Here is a 23,598-nt window from a genome sequence, read left to right as displayed (position 1 = left end):
TCCTTGAGTAAGCACCAGGGTGGACGGCAGAGGGGCCTGGAGAACTCCTGCTGGGGTAAAGGCATCCAACTTCACCCCATAACCGACAGCATCCTTGAAAAATCTCAAAGTCCCCAGAGCTGCTCTGGATGGTAAAGCAGGGGGACTCTGAAGCCTTCATGAGAGCAGAACTCCCCTCGGCCACTGAGGGGCAGATCTGCTCTCATGAAGGCTTCAGAGTCCCCCTGCTTTCCCATCCAGAGTAGCTCTGGGGACTCTGAAGCCTTCATGAAAGCAGATCTGCCCCTCAGTGGCCGAGGGGAGTTCTGCTCTCTTTAAGGCTTCAGAGTCCCCCTGCTGTGGATGGGAAAGCAGGGGGATTCTGAAGCCTTCATGAGAGCAGAACTCCCCCCGGCCACTGAGGGGCCGATCTGCTCTCATGAAGACTTCAGAGTATCCCTGCTTTCCCATCCAGAGCAGGGGGACTCTGAAGCCTTCATGAGAGAGCAGATCTGGAGGAGCGGATGGGATCAGAGGGAAGCTCCCCTGAGAGGGTCCAAGGGCATGAGCGATCCGGCATGATTTGGCAACCTGGAGGAGACATGCAGGCGACGGCGTCCCCTGATATGGGGGGGCCACGGCTGGGGAAGGTCTCTTGGCCAAGTTAAAGGGGAGGACCGTAGAGTTTGGCATTGACAGAAGTCAGTATGGGAGCGCCAGGCAGATGGGTGTAGGGCCTGGAGAACTCCTGCCTGGGTGAGTGGGGTCAAGCAGAACCCCACCATGACAGAAGTCCTTGAGGGAGTAACTGACTGATGGTGGCAGGTCCTGGAAGGCATCTGACCTTACTCCATACCCAATGGCATCCCCGAAAAATCGCCTAGTCCCCAGAGCTGCTTAAAGTGGGAAAACAAGGGGAGTGGCCACCCTGGGAAGCCAAGTCACCATTCAGACTGAGCAGTCTAAACTGGGACATTTCTGTGTCCCAAAGACAATGTTTGGGATTCTGGGACAGAGGCTTCCAAACTGGGACTGTCCTGGAAAAACTGGGACCGTTGGTCACCTTGAGTTAACCTTATCCCAGAATTACATTTTTGTCCTTAAAACCTAGATGTAGTTTAACTCCTTGCAATCATTTGATACTTTTCAGTTTCTTCAGATCATAAAGCTCACTCATCTTGTACCTTTTCAGAGCTCATTTCTGAAAGGAATTTCACAGCTTGCATAACATATTGATGATAACGGTCTTTCTTTTGTCAATTACTGCCAACATATTTACATTTTAAGAGTATGTCATGCTGAGGTCATTAAATAAAGCATGCACAAATTACTATTGGTAATCTTTTATGAGAACAGGGAGGGCTATTTATATACTACAACATTACATAGTTAAATTGCTATGTACTGTCACTTTTGAGTAGTAAAGTGTTGTTATGCATGTAATAGGTTCATTACCCATGTGCAAGCATTGCTAATAGACCTAACACCTAATCAGGGCATTGTGGTTGTACAATGAATCTTTCAGGTACTGCAAATTTGAATGCATAAATGAAACCTCAAGTTTAGCTAGTGTGTCGTGCAGATTTAAACGTTACTGGGAATGCTTTAGCAAGACAAACTGGAAAACAAAATCATATCAGTATAACAATTCCCATCAAGTCATTTTTGGGGTGTGACAAATCGCACATTGACTTCTTACAGCCATACTGAAACATTGACACAGTCCAGTAAATCAAGACATGATGTGGTCTTTACAGTTTGTGGATAGAGTTTTCCTGTAGCTGTTAAATGATATTGACAGTTTGATACTTTTAATTTTTAGGTTTTTCAGTCTGTTTAATTTTAAGGAGAATGTATGATCTGAAGTTGTTGTTTTCATTTGTCTTCAACCTGTGGGAATACAGATCCAGTACGGATCTGACTCAGCTGCATTTTCCAGCATCGGATCCAAGATCCAAGATCCTGCCCTACCCATAATGCCCCTTCTCCATCCTCCCCCCAGATCTTGTTTGCCACATGTTCAGTCAGCAATGTGGTCTGTTAGCTCCGAGTTTCCTGGTAAGTGAAGGTTCTTTTCTGGTCTTCTTTCTTCTTTTTTCACCCTTCCTAACTAGTTTTCTGTAGTTTTATGCCCTACCTGTTCTTTGCGTTCAGCTGTCAGTTCTCTAATAGAAAGAAAGTCCCCTTTCATCTTTCTTTCCTGTCTAGTGAGCGTGTTCATGTGTGTGTGCTTGGTTTCCTTCTTCCATGGCTGAGACCCCCAAGCCAGGCTTTTGGAAATGCACTGTCTGTCCATAAGTTCTCCCCTTCTGACGGCCACTCTTTGTGAGTTGTATGTCGGAGAGTACCACTCCTAGACACCTCCTCTTCGATCTACATGGGCTTCAACCCCCGTGCATTGATCAACAGGAGGAACAAACTTATTTTGAAAGGCCTCCTTTCCCCACCTTCCTCTGAGGCCTCTGCTTCTTCTTCCTCCCCCCTGGCGTATGGGACTCATCCTTCTGCCAAGAAGACCAGGGATGGGGAAAAGCACCATCACAATGAGCAGGATAGTCCCATAAAGCAGTCCTCCAACCAAGCTTCTTTGGCTGAGCCCCCAGGCCAAATCCTCCTGGATCCCAGCCCAGGTTCCCCTTGGCTCTGATCGCTTCGCTTCTCGCCAGAGATCTCTCAGGACCAATCCCCCTTCTCATACTCTCCCCAGTGCCACTCCAGGCCTGTATCTGTAGCTTCCTCCATTCGGTCCACCTATAGTCTTTCTGAAGCTGAGATGGACAGGATGATGCGGAAATTCATCCGGACCCAGATCCAGATGGGAGTCTTGTCTACCCCATCCCCCTCTGGGGCTGGGAGCATGCAGTCCTCCTTTCTTCCCATTGCTCCTGCTCCAGTCCGACCCCTGGCTTCGGAGTCTTTGGGCCCGAGGCTTCTCAGTGTTGAGGGGTCAGCACCAGTGGTACCAGGCACCTTGACACTGACCATTGTCCTGAGTGGCCCAGCTCCGACCAGTTTGGAGCCGTCTGTCTCTTGGAGCCATAGTCTCGGCTTTGAGATTTTCAGAGTCAGCCCTTCCACTTGGAGTCTCAGCACCTGGAGGCTCGGATCCATTTCACCTGTCGATGCAGAGGGTGACGGATCTGGTACTGCTCCCATCTTCAGGGATTCATTTTCCCTCTGCTTTTGATGTGGTGGAGAGTGTTCTCTTGGCTCTCTCGAGACCCTTGAAATTATCATCCTCAGAGTCCATCCAGGCTTCCTCTTTTTCTGGTCTGGAATCTGCCATCCTGCCCCCTCAGGAACAGCTTGCTGCCGCCACACCCCAGGGAGTCCCCCTCTCCTGGGAACTGCCAGAGGTTTCCGAGCCCTCCACATAGCCCACCCCCCGAAGGGAGTTCCCTCAGAAACATAAGTCCAAAAGGAGGCATTTGGACTCCCCACCGGAGTCCCTCACAGATGACACGGACTTGGAGGAAGGGGAGGGTTCCCCCAGTCACCCCCAGATGATGTCTCCTTCGAAGCATCATTGAAATACTACACCAGCGTGGGAGGTGGTCTGTCCATAAACCCCACCCGGATGAGTCAATGTTCCTGGAGGCATTTGGCACAGGACCTTCTACCTCCTGGGTGTCCCCTCCCACTGATCTGCTTGTAGACTTGATTTCAAGACTGGGCATGGAAGGAGCGTGACACGGTGGAGCCCATTCCTACACTCCCTGATAATATTCTAAGCGTCTCATTGGACAGGCAGCATTGGTCTAAGGGATCACTGGTTGATGCCATGGTGGTTGTAGTGGCCACCAAGAAAGAGCTCGCTCAGGAGAGCTCTACAGTCCATCCGCTGGACCGCGAGTCCTGGTCCATGGACCGTTTTGGGAAATGGGCTTCAGCCATGTTTGCCTTGCGTGTGCCGAACTACATAGCACATGTCATCAGACTACAGTAGGACCTGGTCAAAGAGGTCGCTGAGTCTGCCCCGGGTCCATGTTTGCAGAAGAGAAGGTGTTCTCCTCGCATATGGCCACCCTTACTTCTGTTTCCACTACCTCTATGAGGCTCCTGTCACATGCTATTGAAGGTGCCTCTAGGGTGGCTGGAACAGGCATTGCCATCAGGCATCACACTTGGTTCCGGCTTTGTTTATTCTCAGAGCCCTTCAAGGCGTCATTTACAAATACCCCTATGATGGTTCCATCCTTTTTGGTAAGACCGTTCGAGACACTTTAGTCCAGAGTGAGAAAGATGAGAAGACCTTGTCTGCCCTCGGGATTCGCTTCTCAACCCCACAATGATCCTTTACCCGGAATCAGCGTGGGGTGAAGAAGATGTGGTTCAAAAAATCTCAGGGCTTTTCCCACGACTGACAGGACTTGCCTTCCCCCAGAGGCAGGGGGGATATGACAGACGTCATCCTTGTGGCAGAGGGGGTCTGAGGAACCAGGGGTCTTGGGATTCTTTCCCAAACAGACCCTTTCAGCAGTCCTGAAGGGTTGCCCAACAGCTCGTCTGTGGAGGCAGTCGGGGATGTCTCTCTCTGCCCCCAGCAGCCTGGGGGTATCACAGATGATCGTTGGGTGTTGCAGATTATATCTAGAGGATACTCAATTCTTTTCCTTCAACCCCCAGTCCTTCCCAAACACCTCCCTGATGTTCCACCCGCACAACGGGAGGAGGCAGCAGTGGAAATTTCCAAGATGCTCATAAAGCAGGTCATCCTGCCCATCCCCCTAGACCAGTCCTGATTAGGCATCTAGTCCAGTTTATTTTTGGTGCTGAAGAAAACAGGGGACTTAAGATCCATCCTGGATCTTTCAACCCTAAACCTGTCAGTTGCCAGGACGAAATTACGGATGGTCACTCTCCAATCCATTCTGCCCTTTCTGCAGAGGAATGACTGGATGTGCTCGGTGGACCTCCAAAACGCATACTACCACATTAAGATGGACAGGTTCTCTCAGAGGTACCTCCGCTTCTGGCTGGGAGCCAATCATTATCATTTCAGAGTGCTACCCTTTGGTATTACCACCACCCCCAGGGTGTTTACGAAAGTGATGGCAATGGTGGCGGCTCACCTGCAGCTGCAGGGGTTCCAGGTCTTCCCCTTCCTGGATGCTTCGCTTCTTTCCACTCCCTCCAGGCATTGACTCTGTCAAGCCAGGGATCTCCTTCTCCAGACCGCCCACCAGCTAGGCATAACCATAAAGTTCAACAAGTCCCAATTGGATCCAGTTCAAGTTCTCGACTTTATTGGGCCTCGGTTAGATACCACTCAGAGCAAGATTTTTCTAACTCCGGACAGACTTCAATCCCTCAGACATCATGTGTTGTAAATTGTTCAGACCCATTATTCCCTTGCGGAGTTTGTTCTTCTGGCGTTGGGGTCCATGGCAGCCACGATCACCCTGATCCCTATGGCTCATCTGCATATGAGGGTTCTCCAATGGACTGTAGTGGTCCAGTGGTCATTGCTAGACCTGCCTTTATCTCATGCAGTGTGTCCTCCTTGGACATTAGCTCTTGTTCCGGATCTGATCACGCATCCCTCAGGGATCCCACACCCAGATCTAGTCAGTCTGAAGCTCACGGCTTGGCTGCTCCAGTTCCAGTGATAGCTAGGCTCCTGGGTTGTCTTCTCCTGTTAAGAAAATTTTGGTAGCAGCTCACAAATCTTCCAGTAGGAAGGTTTATTCCAGTAAGTGGAAATGTTTCTTGATATGGGCTTCTCAATATGATTTGGACCCTTTCACTGCCCTGGTCCCTGCCATTTTGGAGTTTCTGGCAGATATTTTTCATCAGAGTGCTAGCTTTTCTATGGTAAAAGTACAATTGGCAGCTATCTCCAATTTTCTTACATGAGACAATTCGGCTTCCTTGGCTTCTTCCAATCTTTGTAAAGCCTTTTTGAAAGGTACCTTTTTATTTAGGCCTCCAGTTAAGGACCCTGCACTCCCTTCGGATCTTAGTTTTACAAGCTTTGGTTTCTTCCCCTTTTGAACCAGCAGCTACAGTGGATTTGCAATTCCTGTCTTGGAAGACTGCCTTTTTGGTCTCCATTACTTCAGCTAAAAGGGTATCAGAGATCCAGGCTTTATCTGTCAAGCTCCCTTACATGGCGTTTCATAAAGACAGTTTTTCCTTGCGAATGAACCCTTCAGTTCTTCCAAAAGTGGCTTCAGAATCTAACATTAACCAGGTCTTCAATCTCCCTGTTTTCTTTCCAAACTTTCAGAATAAGGGAGAGTGTAAATTGTATTTGCTTGATGTTCATGAGTAGCTGCATTTCTATTTGCATAGAATAAAGCCCTTTCGTAAGTCTGATCAGGATTTTGCCTCATATTCTAAGCCTTTCTTAGGAAAACCTGTTTCTAAGTTAACTATTGCTCGTTGGATCTCTCAGTGCATAGCTTTGGCCTATAAAGCCAAAGGATTATCTCCACCAGGTCATGTCAGGGTGCATTTTACCAGATCTCTGGCTGCTTCATTGGCCTTTTTTTTTTTGGTCTAGGCTTTCCATAGATGACATTTGCTCTGCAGCTACTTGGGCATCATCACACACGTTTATTTCTCATTATAAATTGGATCGCCTGTCCAGAGGCAGGGCATCCTTTGGCTCTGCCGTGCTCTGGAAAATCCTTCCATGAGGACCCCCCCAGCGGTTTTGGTAGCTGGGTACTCTGTCCCACAAGTTGAAGATCAAATGAAAACAACAACCTCAGATAAAAAAGTTATGTACTCACCATAACTTTCCATCTGAATTGCTTTTCATTTGTCTTCAACCATCCCTCCCTCCTCCCCCCTGCCTTATGTGGGCTGTGTAGTGGACCAGATGAAAGAGGCATAGCCCCTACTCTGGTGAGTCTTCGTCTTTCTTTTGGTGCTTAGGGGTACTAATGCCAGAGTGTTAGGCACATGGTTAGGTTGGGGTGCTACTGTTTGCAGCAAACTCGATCTGAGGGGAGGAGGGAGACAGGGGCATTATGGGTAGGGGAGGAGCTTGGAGCTTGGATCCAATGCTGGAAAATGCGGCAGAGTCAGATCTGTACCAGATCCGTATTCCCACAGTTGAAGACAACTGAAAAGCAATAGCTTGGATGAACGTTATGATGAGTACATAACGTTTTTTCTTTTTCCTTTTGTTTTAAAAATCAGCGGTACAGATGAGCTCCTGGGTGTGATGGATCGAGTGCACATAATAAACTCCACACTGGGGAAGGCCCTTGGTGGTGCAGCAGGTAAGAACGGTGATGCATTAATCTGTTATGTTTTGATATTTGTCAGGAGGGAGCACCTAGTGCATGTGTAAACCTGTGTTATTTGTCATGCTGTGAAGTACAAGTCACTAACACATAGCAGATGCTGTAAAATCTTTATTTTAAGGAAATATCAAACACCATGAAATTACTGTACCTTTTTTGGCAAATTAGTCAGCAGGCCTGTATAGTCAGAAATTGAATGAAAGCATCACCCCCTTTTCAAGGTAACTACTGTGGCAAATCTGTTAATTTTCTAAATCCAAGAACAGGTTCTAATTAACCTGTCTTGCCATTGTTGACTACATACCAACAATTGTCCTATTGTAGTGTCTTAACCAGCCATTAGTTCTAACAATGTGACTCTTGTTTCTCATGACACAGTTTACTCTAGGTCACTTTGTGTTGCAGGCCTTGACCAAGCTGATCTCATCTATTAGGCACAAAAATGCTTCAGCTCTGTAGTTATTGAGTTCAAAAGATGCAGTTAAAATCCAATCAAAACAAAAAGGAATCCACTATTAATTTCAGTTCATGAACTTTTTTTTTTTTTTTGCATACACCACAGATATCCAGAAAGCATAGATGTGTAGGTACAAGATTTTTTTTTCCAGAATTAAATTTTTCCCCTTCTTTCTTAGTGGAGTGTTTTTCTCTTCACAGCTGTTGATGTAACATTTTGTTTTTAGTTGACGTGTAGTAACTGATCTGAACCTAAATGCTGTGCCTGGGCTGCATTTTGGAAATTAATTGTCAAGTACCTTTTGGTCCTTGAATTATTTGCCAGGTCTCATTATACTGCCTGTTAAGAATCTTTTCTAATATGTATGCCTGAGTAAAGTAACTGGATCCTGGACAACAGTCCCATCAATATGTCTGACTTAAATGGGTGTTTTGAATACTTTCTTTAAATGCTATTTTTAAAGTTACCTCTAGGGAGCAGTAGGCTGCCATGATGAAAGCTGTAACTCCATCTGCTACTATCTCCAAATTTTCATCAGTTGCATTTGTTAACCCCGTTAAGAATTGAGACATCCTGCTTTATCTGATTTACTGAACCCATGACACAAGTACATTCAGTCTTGGAAATGCTTGCTTGTTGACTTTGTCACTGCTGTATCAGTAATGTCAAAAGATCACAATTCAGGAATGTTCCATGTCTTTTATGTACAACATCATCCATTCATATAAGGCTATAGCAGTAAATGTAAACTGTTAGAAAGGTAACATTGATTTTGGCTGGGTTCAGTAATTACTGACCTTTTGAGTAGTGTGCTCCTAGCATGCATGTCTGGGTTGCATGCAACTGCTTTGTAGGGAAACCAAATCATCCCATTAAATCCCATTCCTGATGTCACAGTTTCTCCCTTCCCAGAATATCAGGGACTAGTTGTATTATTTGGGAAAGTGCCCATATTAACAGTTCCTGTAAATTAAATAAGTTAATTGTTGTACAAGTCTTGCACACTAGGTAAATACTTTCAGATGGACAGGTAAGTAAAAAGAGAGTTTAAAAGTAAGCTAAAACTAAATCTTGCATCAGTCTTCTATGTCCAGAAGTGTGAGCATATCAGGGAGTATCATTTTAAAAACTAGGATAGACTAAATTAAATATGTAGGAACATTTAACTAAAACCAGTTAATTAAAAAGTCTGCATTTTATGAGAGCATAACTCATTCCAAACACTCAGTTAAAATATATATTTTTAGGAAGACAGGATTTATTCTAGAGCACTGGGAACCTGTTCCTTCCGGACCACAGTCAAACATTAAATCATATGAACACAGTGTGTTAGTGGCAGGATCTCTGCTTAACAGCGTCAGGCTTTATTTCCTTTTCTCTTTTTGCCTGTATAGTTTCCTTACACCTCTCCCAAAATATGCTGGTTGTTTGATTACTGTAACTTGGGGATATATTTGTATTTTTTGTGCTCCACCTGCAGACAAATTACTTTCCTTCAGTTGGACTTGAACCTGTTTGTTTCTCTGCGGTGGGAGTCTTCCAAAGCCATGGAGGCGAGAGAGACATCCAGAAGAGAGCCATCATTTAGTCAGCCATGAAAATTGCTCTGTCCACATCAGGCATACTGACTATATGGACATTTATGATGGCCCTAACCTCACCAGCCGGCAAGTAGACAAAGAGAACAGTGCCACCAAGGGGATTACAGTGCCTTCCTGATATGAGTACACACTCATGCACACCCACAATGAAGAGTACTGCCCATCTGTGTCTTGGGGAATCTGACATCTGTCCTCAGGACCCATCTTTTGCCTCATGACCCCTCCTTTGAGGGATCCACTACATTCCACAGCTGCTCCTCCCCCAGCAGGTAAGATACATGTTCCCTCCCCTACTGTCTCTGTTGATCACCAAAGCTGCTAATCAGACTTAAGTCATCTAAGGCCATAGTCAGGCTTTATCCCAGTATACCTCTGGAACTGGCTATATATTTGTATTTAGCTTTTTGGTTGTAACCATTGTCATGGATGAAAAAAAGCCTGTGCCATCCACTTAACAAATAATAAATGTGGAATGAATTTCCCTTACATGTAAATTTCTCTCTTGTATGGTCAAGGTATTCTCTAAATCTCAAGCTGATTACTAAGTTGGATAAAATCTGTAGAAGTAATTTTGCAGATGACTACTGAAATGATGACTCCCAAAATCCAAATTTATTTTGGTGTCTTGGAAGTCATAGGTTCTTAAAGAAACAGAGGGGGTTGCTTGCATCATCTTGGAAGTTTGACCTCACATATGACAACCTGTAATTATAAGTTGTCATTTACAATTTCAGTATAATATGGTCAAGGAACCAGTATAGCTTCTACTACCTTGGTATGAAGAGTTTGTGTCTTCCTGGCATGCATCACATAAACTAAGGATGTCAAAGCAAAAATTGTCAGCTATCTGGCAGATCTGAATTTGGAGCATTCTGCAGGTAGCAACTGATTTCTTATTCAGCTGTCCATATATTTTTTCTTCTGTCTTATTACTATACTTAAATTCACATAACAATCCTATAAGCATTTTAGTGGCATCACACATATAACTTAGGAAAGCATATTGCTGTGGTAAGTTATTTCTGCCGTGTTACTCTCTATTTAATATATGTAGCAGTTTTGTAGTAGACTTAAGTGGTATGTCCTTGCTCATTTTTTTCAGCCATGGCCTGCAAAAATGTGCAGGAAAATTGTAGACTTAACATTCAGATGATTTTATATGAAAAGCAATGGAACAGTATTAAGATTTGCAATCTGTACTGAGCAGTGCATAAAAGTTAAAAATGAAAGTAAAATTTTATGAAAAGTAAGTTCAGGAGTTAAATGATTGTAGTAGATCTAGCACTCATAAATTTACACATACAGAGAGATTTTAAAGTGTGCCCTTAACAAGGTTATAAAGCTGTGAATAGAGTTACTGATCCTTGATATATAAAGTATGGAGCTCTTACTTTGAAAAGTGTTTCATTATTTATGCATTGTAGTTGAGTATTCCCACCTTCTTCTGTCCTGTCATGAGCACAGTTGTCCAAGCACTACCCATCATGGAAATGTGCTTGCCTGGAGTCACAGTGAAGATGTCTTGAAACCTGCGTCTCTTTTATGGACAAAGCACACAAGCTCATGGCGTAACTACTTCTGTTTTTCTTCAAGAAAGTTACAACTGCCAGCTGACCCTCCTTTGTGCAAATGGAAAAGAACACAGTATTTTCTGAGAAAAAAAAAAAAAAGAAAACAGAAAACCTCATGGTCATAGGCATCTTCCAAGTTCACCTCTACTCTTTCAACTTTATTAATCAGGGATGTAGCTAGCTATTCTTATGCATGGTCCCATTACTGAATATGGCACCCCCAGCTTAAAAAAGCAGACTTGAGGAGCGCAAACAAAAATGTCTCCTTTCCATTTAAACCATAGAAAGCTGCTACAGTTTATGCCACACACGGAGCACTATAGATCTCCAATTCTAAAGTTTAACCACAAATGCATTATTCATGTTAGTACTGCATTGAAAACTGATCGGGATCTTCCGGTTGCACCCTGCCTCTGTTTTTAACCTCCAATCATGACACCATTTTCACCAAAAAAATGTAGCATGTTCCTTTTTTTTTTTAAAGAATTTGTAACAGACAAATGTGTTGTAGAAATGATTTCTTCAGGTTATGCCACAGAATCTGTTAGCATACCTGTTGTGCAAGGTTCATAGGTGTGTACTAAGCCAACGGCCCGGGAGCCTTTACAAGCCTAGCCCAAGGAAGTGCCCTGGCATCATGCAGCCGGTAGTTCCCGGTGCCTCTATCAAGTAGAGCAATTGGAGTGATCCCCAGGGTTTACTTTCTATTACCCATCCACTCATCAAGATTTCTCTTGAAAAGGGCCAGTGAGGTGCTCTGCTTGACATGTATGGGAAGTCTATTCCAGAGCATCGGCAGTTTCTGGGTTATGAACCTGTCCCTCCAGCATGTTCTGTTGATTGTGGTAATGAGGTTGAGGTCCCTGGAGCGTGTGGTGTGGAGGAATTAGGATTTCTTTAGGTGTAACATTTCTAACAGGGCTGGGTCAGACATGGCTTTGTAAGTCAAGCAGAGATCGCCTCTTAATAGACGATATGAGACATAGATGATATGCCAGATACACATTAGAATGGTCTTTTCTTGGCTTGAATCCAGATTTAGAAAGTGGTACAGAAACAAGAAAATAGATAGTTTCCTGTTTTCTGAAAAGGAACTGGTTTCCACTCAGTAATCTATGTAATGCTCAAGGCATTGATGCTTTGGAACATTTGTACATTTCACAGTCCTTAGCAAATGAGCAAGGGTGCAGAAATTCAAAATTATTTCACTTCATTATGTGCCACTGATTCCAAAAGATTCTTGCTTGATTTGCGAACATGAAAGATACGTATGCCTACTTTGCTGTTCATCCATCCCATAAGAGATTTCTCAGGTTTAGAGGTGGTGGTCCTCATTAACATTCGCCTTACTGACTACTGCACAAAGAACATTTGTAGAGTTCTCAGTCATGCCTCACATTGCAAAAATTACTTCCATATTTTTCTGCAGCTGGTAATTATCCCTTGATACAGGGGAGAAAAATAGAAAGAGATCCATGTCCCATTTCCATCACAGATAATTGCAACAGATGCTCCCGTCTCTGGCTGTGGGATCCCAGTTCCAGTCATTCTCAGTTCATTATTCATGTTGTCTGTCTTTGATTTTGCTGTACACCTTGAAGGAGATGTGGGAGATGCAGCTCATAACTTTAAGGCTAATGCCAGTTTTCACCACTCAGGACAGGTTTGACATAGCATTGTATATTAGGCAGAGATTGCCTCTGCGTAGGCGATATGAGACGGAGTAAAACTGCTGATTTATGAGACGGTCTGCATAGGGCATCTGTTTGAGGCCGGTAATCCTTTTTGTGAGGTATTTCTGTGGCCTTTGCAGTTGTTGTCGATGTCTTGTCAGGTACATACCAGAAGGGGCGTTGTACTCTATAATGGGTCTAATGAGTGATGAGTAGAGGGGAACAATGACCTCCTTTTTCCTGGATGAGAAACCTTTTGTGATGAGGTGTGCCACGTAGAATGATTTCCTGACTACTGTGGCGATGTGATTATCAAAGGAGCGACTGCTGTCCACCTGTGTCCCAAGGTCTCTTATCACACTTTCGGTGTTAAGTAGACTACCGCCTATGTGGTCGTTCATGGGTAGAGTTTTTACCAAGGGGGATGACAATGCACTTTTTGGCATTGAGCTTGAGACCATGGCTTTGACACCAGGCATCTGTCTCAGTGAGGCCCTTTTGTAGGATGTCCACATTGTTGGGAGTTTTGATTATGGCTCCTAGTTTGCAGTAATCTGCGAACTTCATTAGCCAAAGACCTTCTGTGTTAGCCTGTACTTCAGAGAAGTAGATACCAAACAGGAGAGGACCCAGGACTGAACCCTGTGGTACTCCACTTGTCACTGGTCTGAAGTTGGATTTGGAGTCTGCTACTTTCACAGTGTGAATTCCGTCAATGAGCCAGTTGGCAACCCATCTTGTGACATAGGGATTTATACCTAGTTTAGTGAGTTTATTTATAATTTCAGAGTGGGGGGTGGTGTCAAAAGCCTTGGCGAGATCTAGATAGGCTGTGTGAACCACCTTACGGCTTTGGTGACTGCTTGAAAGAAGTCTATCAGGTTTAGGAGACATGACCTACCTTTTACAAACCCGAACTGGGTGGGGTCCAGAATTTGGAGATTACCAGTGTCTTTGTTTATAAGTTCCATGATGATATGTTTCATGGCCTTGCAGACTAGGCTTGTCAGGCTAATGGGGCAGTAGTTCCCAGGGTCCATGGTGGCTCCCCCATTGTGGAGTGGGATAACTGTCGCTGTGCGCCATTCAGTGGGCACAAAGCATGAGGTGTGGCTGTGATTGAACATGGTACTTAGGTGGGGTGCCAGTTCGTTCTGTAGTTCATGTAGAACGCAACCTGGAATGTTGTCAGGTCCCATGGATGCTGTGTTCTTGGCTTTGAAGAGTGTGGTTTTTACCCATGCAGCTGTGTTTACAGGAACTTTGCATTCTTCTGGTATAGAGATGGCCCTTTAGGGGGTAAGAGGGGGGTAAAGTTATCTGCCAGGATGTTGGCAATGTCAGTTGGTTCTGTATATTTAGTGCTGTTGTACTGTAACTCAGAGCAGATCTGAGTGTTGCCATTGAGATTCTTGACATAGCTATAGAATGCTTTGTGGTTGTCTTTATAATCAGTGGCAATTTTGTTTTCGTAACTAGCTTTGGAGGATTTTATGAGGGATCTCAGTTTCTTACTGAGGCTGACCAGGGAGTTCCTCAAATCATGGGATTTTACTCTTTTTTGCAACAGTTTCTTTCTTCTGTTGTAAAGTTTGTTTATGGCAGGGGACCACCAGATTGGCTTAATTTTTTTGGAAGATAACATCTTGGTTCTGTTAGGGATAGCACGATCCATGCACTTGTGTAAGTGCTTATAAAGTGCATTTGTGTAGGATTCAGCAGTCATACCTATATTGTCCCATCTGCATGGTTGTCGTGAAGTTTGCCACTTCTGTCTTAAGAAGCGTGAAGCTGGCTTTGGAGACATTTTTTACAGTGGTTTTCCTAATGGGGGGTGGGGGCAGGAAGTGGATGTCTAGGGTGATTAGTTTGAGGTCGGATCTGACCAACGAGGAATTGACCTCTGGTGTGGAACACTGGTCACCCATGTTGGTAATGACCAGGTCCAGGATATTGCTGCCCTGGTGGGGGTGTGGATAAGTTGATCCAAGGCGTTGGAATTTATGAATTCCAGAAAACGTTACATCAGTAGTTTTCCCAGTTAATGGCGGGGTAGTTGAAATCGCCCATTATTAGGGTGTTGGGCTGTACCCTAATATTTTCCAGTTTATCAGCTCTACTCAGTGGCATACCGCCTGCTCAGAGGCGATCTGTGCCTGACGTAAAAAGCCATGTACAACCCGGAATTAATGGACAAGCTGCACCTCAGAAAATCCAAATCCCATCGAGCTACACGCTCGAGAGACTTGAACCTCAACACTGAAATAAATAGAACATGCTGGAGGGACAGATTCATAACCCAGAAGCTCCCTTCACTCTGGAATAAAATCTCAGTCCAGGTTAGGCAGAGTCCCTCATTGACTCTCTTCAAGAGGAATCTTGATGAGTGGATGGGAGATCATAGATTTACTCCGGGTATCACTTCTGTGTCACTGTTAGACAGATGCACAGTATACTAACCTCGAAAAAGGGCATAGCAAAATTCATTTTAAAATGGGTGGCGAAAGCCAAACACACTCTGACTAGACTTATAAATGCCCTAGGGCAGATAGCCTAGTATGAACCTATGAAGAAAAGAGGAGTGGAAATCCTGGGGCATGGTGGGGGATCTGTAGCAAGCTACAATTTGGATTGCGGTCTTTCCCAGAGTTAGTTTCACTTGGATAATCTCGGATGCATTATGCTGAGCAACTAGCCTAGAGGTGTGGATATCCTTAATGAATATGGACACGCCTCCGCCTTTAGTGTTTCGGTCCAGGTTAGGTGGCCGAAAGGTGTGGTATAAATTATAGCGTGGTAATGCAAGGGTGCTCTCTGGAGCCTTGAACCAGGTCTGTGTCACTGCACAGATGTCGATGTTCTCCATTTTAAGGAGTGTCTCAAGTGAGTGCATTGTGAGGTTTAGACTTCTAGCATTGAGTAGCATTACCCTCAGATTTTGCTTGCTTGAACCTGTTACAGTGGTGAATTTGTCATTTGAACCTTGCTTAAAAAAGGCACTATAGGGGTGACAAGAGCCTTAGCCAGTATCCAGAATCCCAAGGGCGACAAGTGCAGGCCATCTCTGGAAAAACATCGTGGTCTGTCGATCATGTTATCTCAGGCAGACAGATACTGGATCCCCTTGGAATGATACCAGAAGCTTAGCCAGTTGTTGAAGTCAGTCATTTTGTCCTTGTACTGTGGTATCATTTTGGGTGATGGCAGGATGCTACTCAGGGCTAGGGTCAAACCTGCCTGGGCTACAAGATCGGAGAGCTCCTCCATGTCTCTTTTCATGTAGTCCAGGGAGGTACGTCTCAGGTCATTCACACCAACATGGACAATGACAGAGTCATATTTGTACTTGTTTGGAGCGACCTGAATGTGTGCATTATGTGGCGGATCCTGGCACCTGACAGGCAGCTGACAGTAACGTTCTCCTTGTTTAGCCTGGTGTGTGGAACATCAGTGTGCCTGACTATAGAGTCACCTATGACTAGAGTGTCGGGTATATTGTTATGTCTTATGGACTGTGGTTGACTGGCACACTGAGTTTGTGGGCTATGTGTCATTTGGGTTGTGTTGGGGGGATGGAGGTTGCTTGCATTTCTGCTTTGAAGGGCTCTGTTGCTTGGGCATATTTTTATTGAGAGCCTCTGCAAATGTAGGTGTGTGTGTTGTGTTTCTATATGTGTGTGTTTTGTTGGTGTAGGTTTTGAGGGACTATGTGATGAGTGTGGTGTGGTGCAAATGATTACCTTCTCTTTTTACTGTCTAGTCCAGTCTTGGGTGAAGAGAGCTTTGCTTCCAGTTTGGCTATATAAGTGCATCTGTCACAGGTTGTAGTGTTGGGTGGTAGGAGGAGAGGGTTGTCTGTGTACATGAGTCATTTGCTACATTGCCCCAAGATGCCCAGATTCATCAGGTAGACAGGAGAAAACACTGGGAATGATCCTTAGACATGCCTGGATGGGTGCGTATTAAAAACTGTGTTCCTCTAGACAAGTGAGGAAGGTTGAGCGCTGTAGTAATTTGTAGCTTATTTAGTGCTTACAAAGAGTTCTGATCAAGTGTTGAGCTCAAAGGAACAGATTTGAGTGCTAAGACTAAAAAATTGACTAGTTCTAAGGGAAATTTTGAAGAGCAGACTTTATGGCACCGGTAATAGTTTAACCCTAGCTAAGCGGCGATGCATAAAACGTTTTTTTTTTTTTTTTAATATAACAGCAACAAATGAGCAAACTGATTTAAACAAATTAACCAATAAAAGCTAAAAACTGAGCCCCGTTCCAGCAGTCTTTGATCAGACAAGTTCTAACTGCACAGGGTACAGGGGAAACTTCTCCAGAAAAGATGGCCTGGATTAGTGCTCAAATTATACAAACAAAGCTAGATTCATCAGGTCTGAATCTAGTCTATGCTACAGCAAACAAGGCGTACCAATTTCAGAAAGAAACTGTTCGAGTAAGCAGTCACAATAAGCCTTTAACCAGAAACTCCCAGCTCAGAAGGGCAACATCTACCCTCTCCTCCCACAAGAGTGCAGACCACACCTTCTTAATGTAAAATAACTGGCCCAAAGCCCAAGTGCTTAAACCAGAACTAATACACTTTTAGAATAACAGACACTAAGCCTTCAATCAGCAACTTCCGACTAGAAGGATGTAAGCTACCTGTCCTTCCACAACAGTGCAGACCACAGACCTTCTTAATGTAAAATAACTGGTCTGAAGCTCACGTGCTTAAACCAAAGGCTTAGAATAACAGATTTGAAGTAGTTAACTTCATTTTATCTGCAACCTGTGGGTATTTGGATCCATATCGGATCTGAGCCGGCAAATTATTTTCTAGCATCTGCTCCAAACTTCGAGCTCCTCCCCTACTCATAATGCACCACCATCTCCTGCCTTCCCTCAGATCTCTTTTGCCATGCCACAGTGAGCATCGTGGTCTCTTTGCTCTGAGCTCAGGGATAAGTAAATTGGGATTGTTCTTCCTATTTAGTGTGTCTGTGATCGTTAGTGTATCCTACCTCCCTCATTAGTGTAATGCTTTGTTCATCCGTTCACAAAAAAAGTTTTTTTTTTGTCTTGTCAGTTGCTGTTAGGCCCACTTTCCCTCAGCGTGTGTGTGTGTTGAATTCTTTCTGGAGGGAGTGGCGTTCAGTTTTGGACGATGGCTGATCAGCGTAAATCAGTCTTCAAAAAATGTACAGTGTGTGGCCACAAGCTCTCACCTGCTGATGGTCACACACTGTGTGTAATTTGTTTGGGAGTACCCCATTTATCCACCCAGTATGCTATCTGTGTGGGTTTTAACCCAAGAGCCCTCAGGGATCAAAAGACCAAATTGGTCGCCAAGGGTCTTCTCCCAGCTTCTATGCTTCGGCCTTGGTCTCCAGTACTCCCACCAAATTTCCCACCCAGACAGGGACTCAAACTCCCACTTCTTCTGGTGCTTGGGCAGACAAGCAAAAAGAAAAAGACCGAGACAAGGACAGAGAAAGGTGCAGGGAGGATAAAGAAAGGAGGAGGGATAGGTCTCGCAAGAGATCCCCAGACAGGGAGCTTTTCCTCAGCCCCCTTTATAAGACTTCGAGGCCAGTTTCTCCTCTACTCCGTTCACTCGTTTCTCACCGGAGCCGCTGGAATCTTCAGATCTGAGGCCTTCCTCACCCTTACTGCGCAGACTAGCCAGATCCAAGTCGGTTGCTTCTTCGCGATCGACTCTGAGCCTATCGGACTTAGACCTGGACAGGATGATGTGGAGATTTCTTCAGGCCGAAATACAGATGGGAGTCTTGCCAGGCCCCTCTCCCTCCGGAGGGGGGACCTCCATGCCCTTTTTCTGCCCCATCTCTCCTTCCCTGATCCGGGCGACTGCTTCGGGGTTTTTGGATCCGAGACTCTTTGGAGCTGGTAGCTCGGCACCGACTGTTCTTCCAACCTCGACTCCGGCTGTTACCTTGATTTCCTCGGATCCAGCTAGCTCGGACCCGAGTGACTCTCGAAGCCGTGGACAGGGAATCGGACCCAAGGGAATGGATTCTTCTTCGGCTTGTTTGGATCCGAACCATTCCCTTGGACCTCAGGCTACCCTTGCTTTGGCTCTGATCCCCGCTTTGGACCCGGGGGGGCTTCTTTCTTGCTGGGTGCTAAGGAGGTACGCTGTCCATCGGCGTTCAAAGTGGTAGAGAGGGTTCTCTCCCAAGGATTGAGACCGCAGCCCATCTCCTCAGATTTCACTGAGACTCTGCTGCATTTGGGGTCAACTCCCTTCATCCTGTCTCAAGGACAGCCCATGCCAGAGGACCCCCAGGTTATTCCCTCTGAGGAACCCCCTGCGTCTCACGAGTCCTCTTCGGAGTGTCCCACTGAAGAGGGAAACCGTAAGCACAAGTGCAAAAGGAAGCACTTGGACTCCCCTGAGTCCCCTCACTACAGACACAGACTTAGAGGAGGGAGAAGGTTCCCCCAGGTCAACTCCCGAAGATGTCTCCTTCAGAGACATCATGGAGATTTTCCACCAGAGGGGAGGTTGATCAGCCCCAAAACCTTCTATTGATGAGTCCGTGATGTTCTTCATCTCACATTGCTGCAGTCCTTACACTTGGGTAATCCGCTGTCCTCGGTTGGCCCGAATATCAAAGTATTAGGCTGACGTCGGTCAAAAAGCTAAGTCTGACATCAATATCCTCAGTCTTTTTGCCGCATGGTAGTGCCGTTCGGCTTCTGAAATTTTTGAATTCGAGGGAATATTTTAGTTTTTCTTGCCTCAGTGGTTTACCGGATGTCAGAAAAAGTGAATAACTGTATTTCTTGTGGGAAGCAGATACCGCATAGAATTATCATACTTTGTGTATTCCTTGTTTGGGGCCTGTGTGCTAGGTTCAATAAGCGCACTATTAGCCAGGTTAGATTCTGCCAGGTTGGTCTTGCGGTGCAATTATAATATGCCGTCGGATGCTCCGGCGTGCTTCTTTGAGCGCAAAGACAAAGCAGCTAAACCCAGACTTGAAGAGTCATCCGTGCGGACGCCCGGTTCCTCTGGAGTCCCAGGGGGAGCCTTTGATATTGCAGGATGTGGCTTCTCAGGAGGCAGGTCAGGCTAAAGGGGCTTTTCAGGTTACTGTACTCCCCTCCCTTCCTAGGGTGGTTAGGCCCTCTCCTTCTGTTTCCAAGGCTTCTCCCAGAGGCAGGCCAGGGTTAGCTTCTGTTGGGGTCACTCCTAGTTCTTCAGGATCTGTGCCTAAGAAGCACATGCTTAAAATGGCAGAAGATTTAATTACCTTGATTAGGGGTTCTTTGCCCCCTCCTGACAAGAGGCCTAGGGTGGAACCAGAGTTGGGTTCTTTTGAGCAGGCTTCAGATGTGTCAGAGTCTTCGGCTGAAGACTTGCAGGAGTATTCTCCTTATTCTGATTCTGATGTGGATGATTCTACTCCTTCTGCTTCTCCTCCAGAGGATTTTTCTTTCTCAGAGACTCTTCATTCCATGAGGGAGCATTTTAAGTGGGAAGGTCAGGACTTCTCTGATTCCAGGAAAAGGCTTAGGAATTTTTGCTTTTGCCCCAGCATAGGCCTTTAGCTATACCACCTGTTCTGGATGTAGTGGAAGATGTGTTTGCAGAGGCTTCTCTTAATCCTGATTCTTTGCCTCCTGCTCCTGTTAAACCTGACAGGTATTACAGGGTGCCTGAGGCTCATAAATATCTTTATAAGAGTCCTAGGGCGGACCCAGAAACTGTTACTCAGGGACCTAAGGGTGTTAAGGCCTCTGTGGTAAAAAATCCGGTTCCTCCGGATAAAGAGGCCAGAGTTTTGGATAGATGGGGAAAGAAAGTCTATACTTCCTCCACTTTAGCTATGAGGGCTTTGAATTGCCAGTTTCACATGTTGAAATATCAAAATTATCTTCTTTCTCAGTTGAAATCTAAGGTAGATGCTCTGGCGGAAGGTATTGAGTGTAAAGAATTACAGGATTTGGTGCATGTCTCTGAACAGGTGGGCAAGCATTCGTTACAATGTGGTTTTGATGCTGTACAGGCCTCGTCTAGGGTGGCTGCCACTGGGTCAGTTCTTCACGCCTGGCTGAGGATCAGAATTTATCTGACCATGTTAAGACAAGGATTTTGGATGCTCCTTTGCAGTCTGATGTGTTGTTTGGAGCACCTGTGGAGTCAGTCTTGAAGAAAATGGAAGACAAAGCTAAGTCTATGCAGGCTGTTAAAGATTTTTTGCAAGTTCAGCCTCCGAAATTTAGTAGGAATTGGCCTACTAAGGGGTCCTTCTTATGATCAGTCTAGGGGTAGATCTAGGCGTGGTAGAGGCAGAGCACAGAGCTCCTTCAGGCCTAGAACAGGGAGTTCACCTGCACAATCTTCTGGTGAGGGCAGGGGTCAGTCCTTTCGTAAACAGGCCCAATGACCTACCTTTTCAGCTGCCAGATCCTTCTTGTCTGGCAGCACCTTTGGGGGGAAGGTTGGCACTCTTCAAGGAAAATTGGAGTCTGGTTACCCAAGACAGATGGGTATTAGATATCATACACCAAGGTTACAGGTTTTATTTCCATACCTTGCCTCCTTTCAAAGGCATGCCGGACGTTCCTCCTCAGCAAAGACTAGAAGCTCACAAACAAATTTCTCTGTTGCTTCAGTTAGGAGCCATTCAACCGATCCCTCTACCAGAAGTGGGCCTCGGATTTTATTCTCGCCTGTTCCTCGTACCAAAAAAGGGGAACACGTGGAGACCAATTTTGGATTTATCTATCCTCAACACTTATTTGGACATTCCCAAGTTCAAAATGTTGACTTTACAACAGCTTTTACCCCTGCTGGGCAAAGACCACTGGATGGTGACTCTGGATCTCAAGGAAGCTTACCTTCATGTTCCTATCAGGCTAAGCTGCAGGAAGTATCGACTGGGACTTCTCATTATCAGTTCTCTGCATTGCCCTTTGGCTTATCTACTGCGCCCAGAGTGTTCACAAAAGTTCTGGCTCCAGTGATAGCTTTCTTCAGGCTAAGAGGAATACAGATCTATCCTTATTTGGACGATTGCCTGATTCTGGCCCAAGGAAGGGACGAACTTCTTCATCATTTACAGTATGTGGTAGCAGTGCTAAGATGCCTGGGGTATTCTGTGAGCGAAATAAAGTCCAGTCTAGTACCCTCTCAGGACATGTGCTTTCTGGGTGTGAGACTGAATACAGCATCCCAGATGGCCTTTTTGACCCCGGACAAACAAAAGAATCTTTCTCTGTACTTCCGTCAATTGTCTCATCAGTCCAGGCTGACTGCAAGGACAGTCCTTCAAGCCTTGGGGTTCATGGCATCTTGTATTCTAGTGCTTCCCAATGCCAGACTGCATATGAGGAAGCTGCAATGGTATCTCAAAAATGTATGGACACAGCACTGCCAAGATATGGACACTGTCATTCAGATAATACCTTGCATTCAAAAGGAATTTTTGTGGTGGGCTCAGGAATGTCACCTAAACAAGGGACTCTCTGTGAGTCAGATTCTTCGACAGATGCCTCAGACAAAGCTTGGGAGCTCATCTAAATGGAAAATGGGTACAAGACGACTTCAACATCTACATATCAACTTGAAGGAGATGTTGGCAGTCCAATTTGCATTAACAGCTTTCAAAGATTTACTCCTTCCAGGACAGGTGTTGGTTCTAACAGACAACACAACTGTCATGTGGTACATCAACAAGCAAGGGGACACATTCTTATCCTCTATGCAGGCAAGCAATGATTTTGTGGGAGACTGCTCTCAGTTTACAGCTGCATCTTCAAGCAAGGTTTCTGCGAGCACAGAACTCCTTAGCAGATGTGTTAAGCAGAAGAATTATGGATCCCCAGAAATTGGATCCTCATGTGTTTCAGAAATTGACAGTGTTATGGGGAACTCCAGACATAGATCTGTTCTCCACTGAACCACCAGCTGCCAAAGTTTTGCACAAAAGGTTTTATCCAACAGCTTGGAAAGTGGATGCTCTTTCTTTCAATTGGAGCAAGCTTCATGTGTATGCCTTTCCACCTCTGCCTCTCCTCCCAAAGGTACTCCTAAAGGTCAGACAGGACAAGCCAAAGATGATCCTAATAGCTCGGATTGGCCTCGACAGCACTGGTACCCATTACTGAGAAGTCTGGTGCGGGAACCTCCATGGCCTTTGCCTTGATTCCACACCTACTGTCTCAGGAAGCGGTCATTTACTCAATGTCAAGCTCCACTCTCTTCACCTAACAGCCTGGCATATTCTGTTTTAAACCCTGGAGGGTCTCAGCTTCCACAGCAAGTTTTGAATGTTATTTTGGAGGCCAGAAGGCCTAGTACGATAAATGGAAGAGATTTTTATTTTGGAGTACAGCAAAGGAATTTGATGTTTCTAAACCTAATTTAAGTGTGGCCCTTCAATATCTTGCTGAGTTACTGGACAAAGGTTTGTCCTTCTCTTCCATTAAGGTTCATGCTTATGATTGTTTCCCACCTTTGTTTTCTCATCCTTTGTTTAAGCAATTCCTTAGAGGCAGGGGCAGAATTTAAGACCCCCGACTGCTTGGGATCTCAATTTTGTGTTGGAGAAACTTACTCTACAACTTTTTGAACCTGCAGCTACTGTTGAGTTGAAATATTTATCCTGGAAGACTGCGGTTTCTGAATTACAGGCCCTTATGGCAGTTGAGCCTTTCTTAATTTTCCATAAGGATAGGGTATCTTTGCGTACTAACCCTTCCTTTATGCCTAAAGTGGTTTCTAGAACTATTCATTTGCCTACTTTTTATGCAAACCCCCAAAATAAAGGGGAAAAGATTTTGCACACTTTGGATATACACAGACAGTTGCGATATTATTTGAGCAGAACTAAAGGGTTCAGGCAGTCTCAGCAATTATTTGTTTCTTTTGCTTTGGGTTCTCAGGGCAAACCTGTGTCAAAACAAACTATTTCTAAGTGGATTGGGTTTTGTATTGCTTTCTGTTATTCCCATCATGGTAAGGAGATTCCAGCTGGGATTAGGCCTCATTCCACTAGGGCTACTGCCACTTCTACAGCCAAGATATTTTGGAGGCAGC

The 23,598-nt window shown here is 45.1% G+C and overlaps 1 protein-coding gene across 1 annotated transcript in view; it reads left to right on the top strand.

The window, feature by feature from the left end:
- GCAT (glycine C-acetyltransferase) overlaps positions 1-23,598 on the top strand; it is a 507,826-nt gene that overhangs the window by 390,853 nt on the left and 93,375 nt on the right. Inside the window, exon 6 of the mRNA XM_044068107.1 lies at positions 7,129-7,211. Within this exon, the coding sequence (XP_043924042.1) occupies positions 7,129-7,211 (83 nt within the window). The remainder of the gene's footprint in view (positions 1-7,128; positions 7,212-23,598) is intronic.

Source organism: Protopterus annectens, chromosome 1.part0 (assembly GCF_019279795.1).
Source record: "Protopterus annectens isolate FY-2018-M chromosome 1.part0, PAN1.0, whole genome shotgun sequence".
Classification (NCBI taxonomy): domain Eukaryota; kingdom Metazoa; phylum Chordata; order Ceratodontiformes; family Protopteridae; genus Protopterus; species Protopterus annectens.
This window is presented reverse-complemented; position numbering and strand designations above follow the sequence as displayed.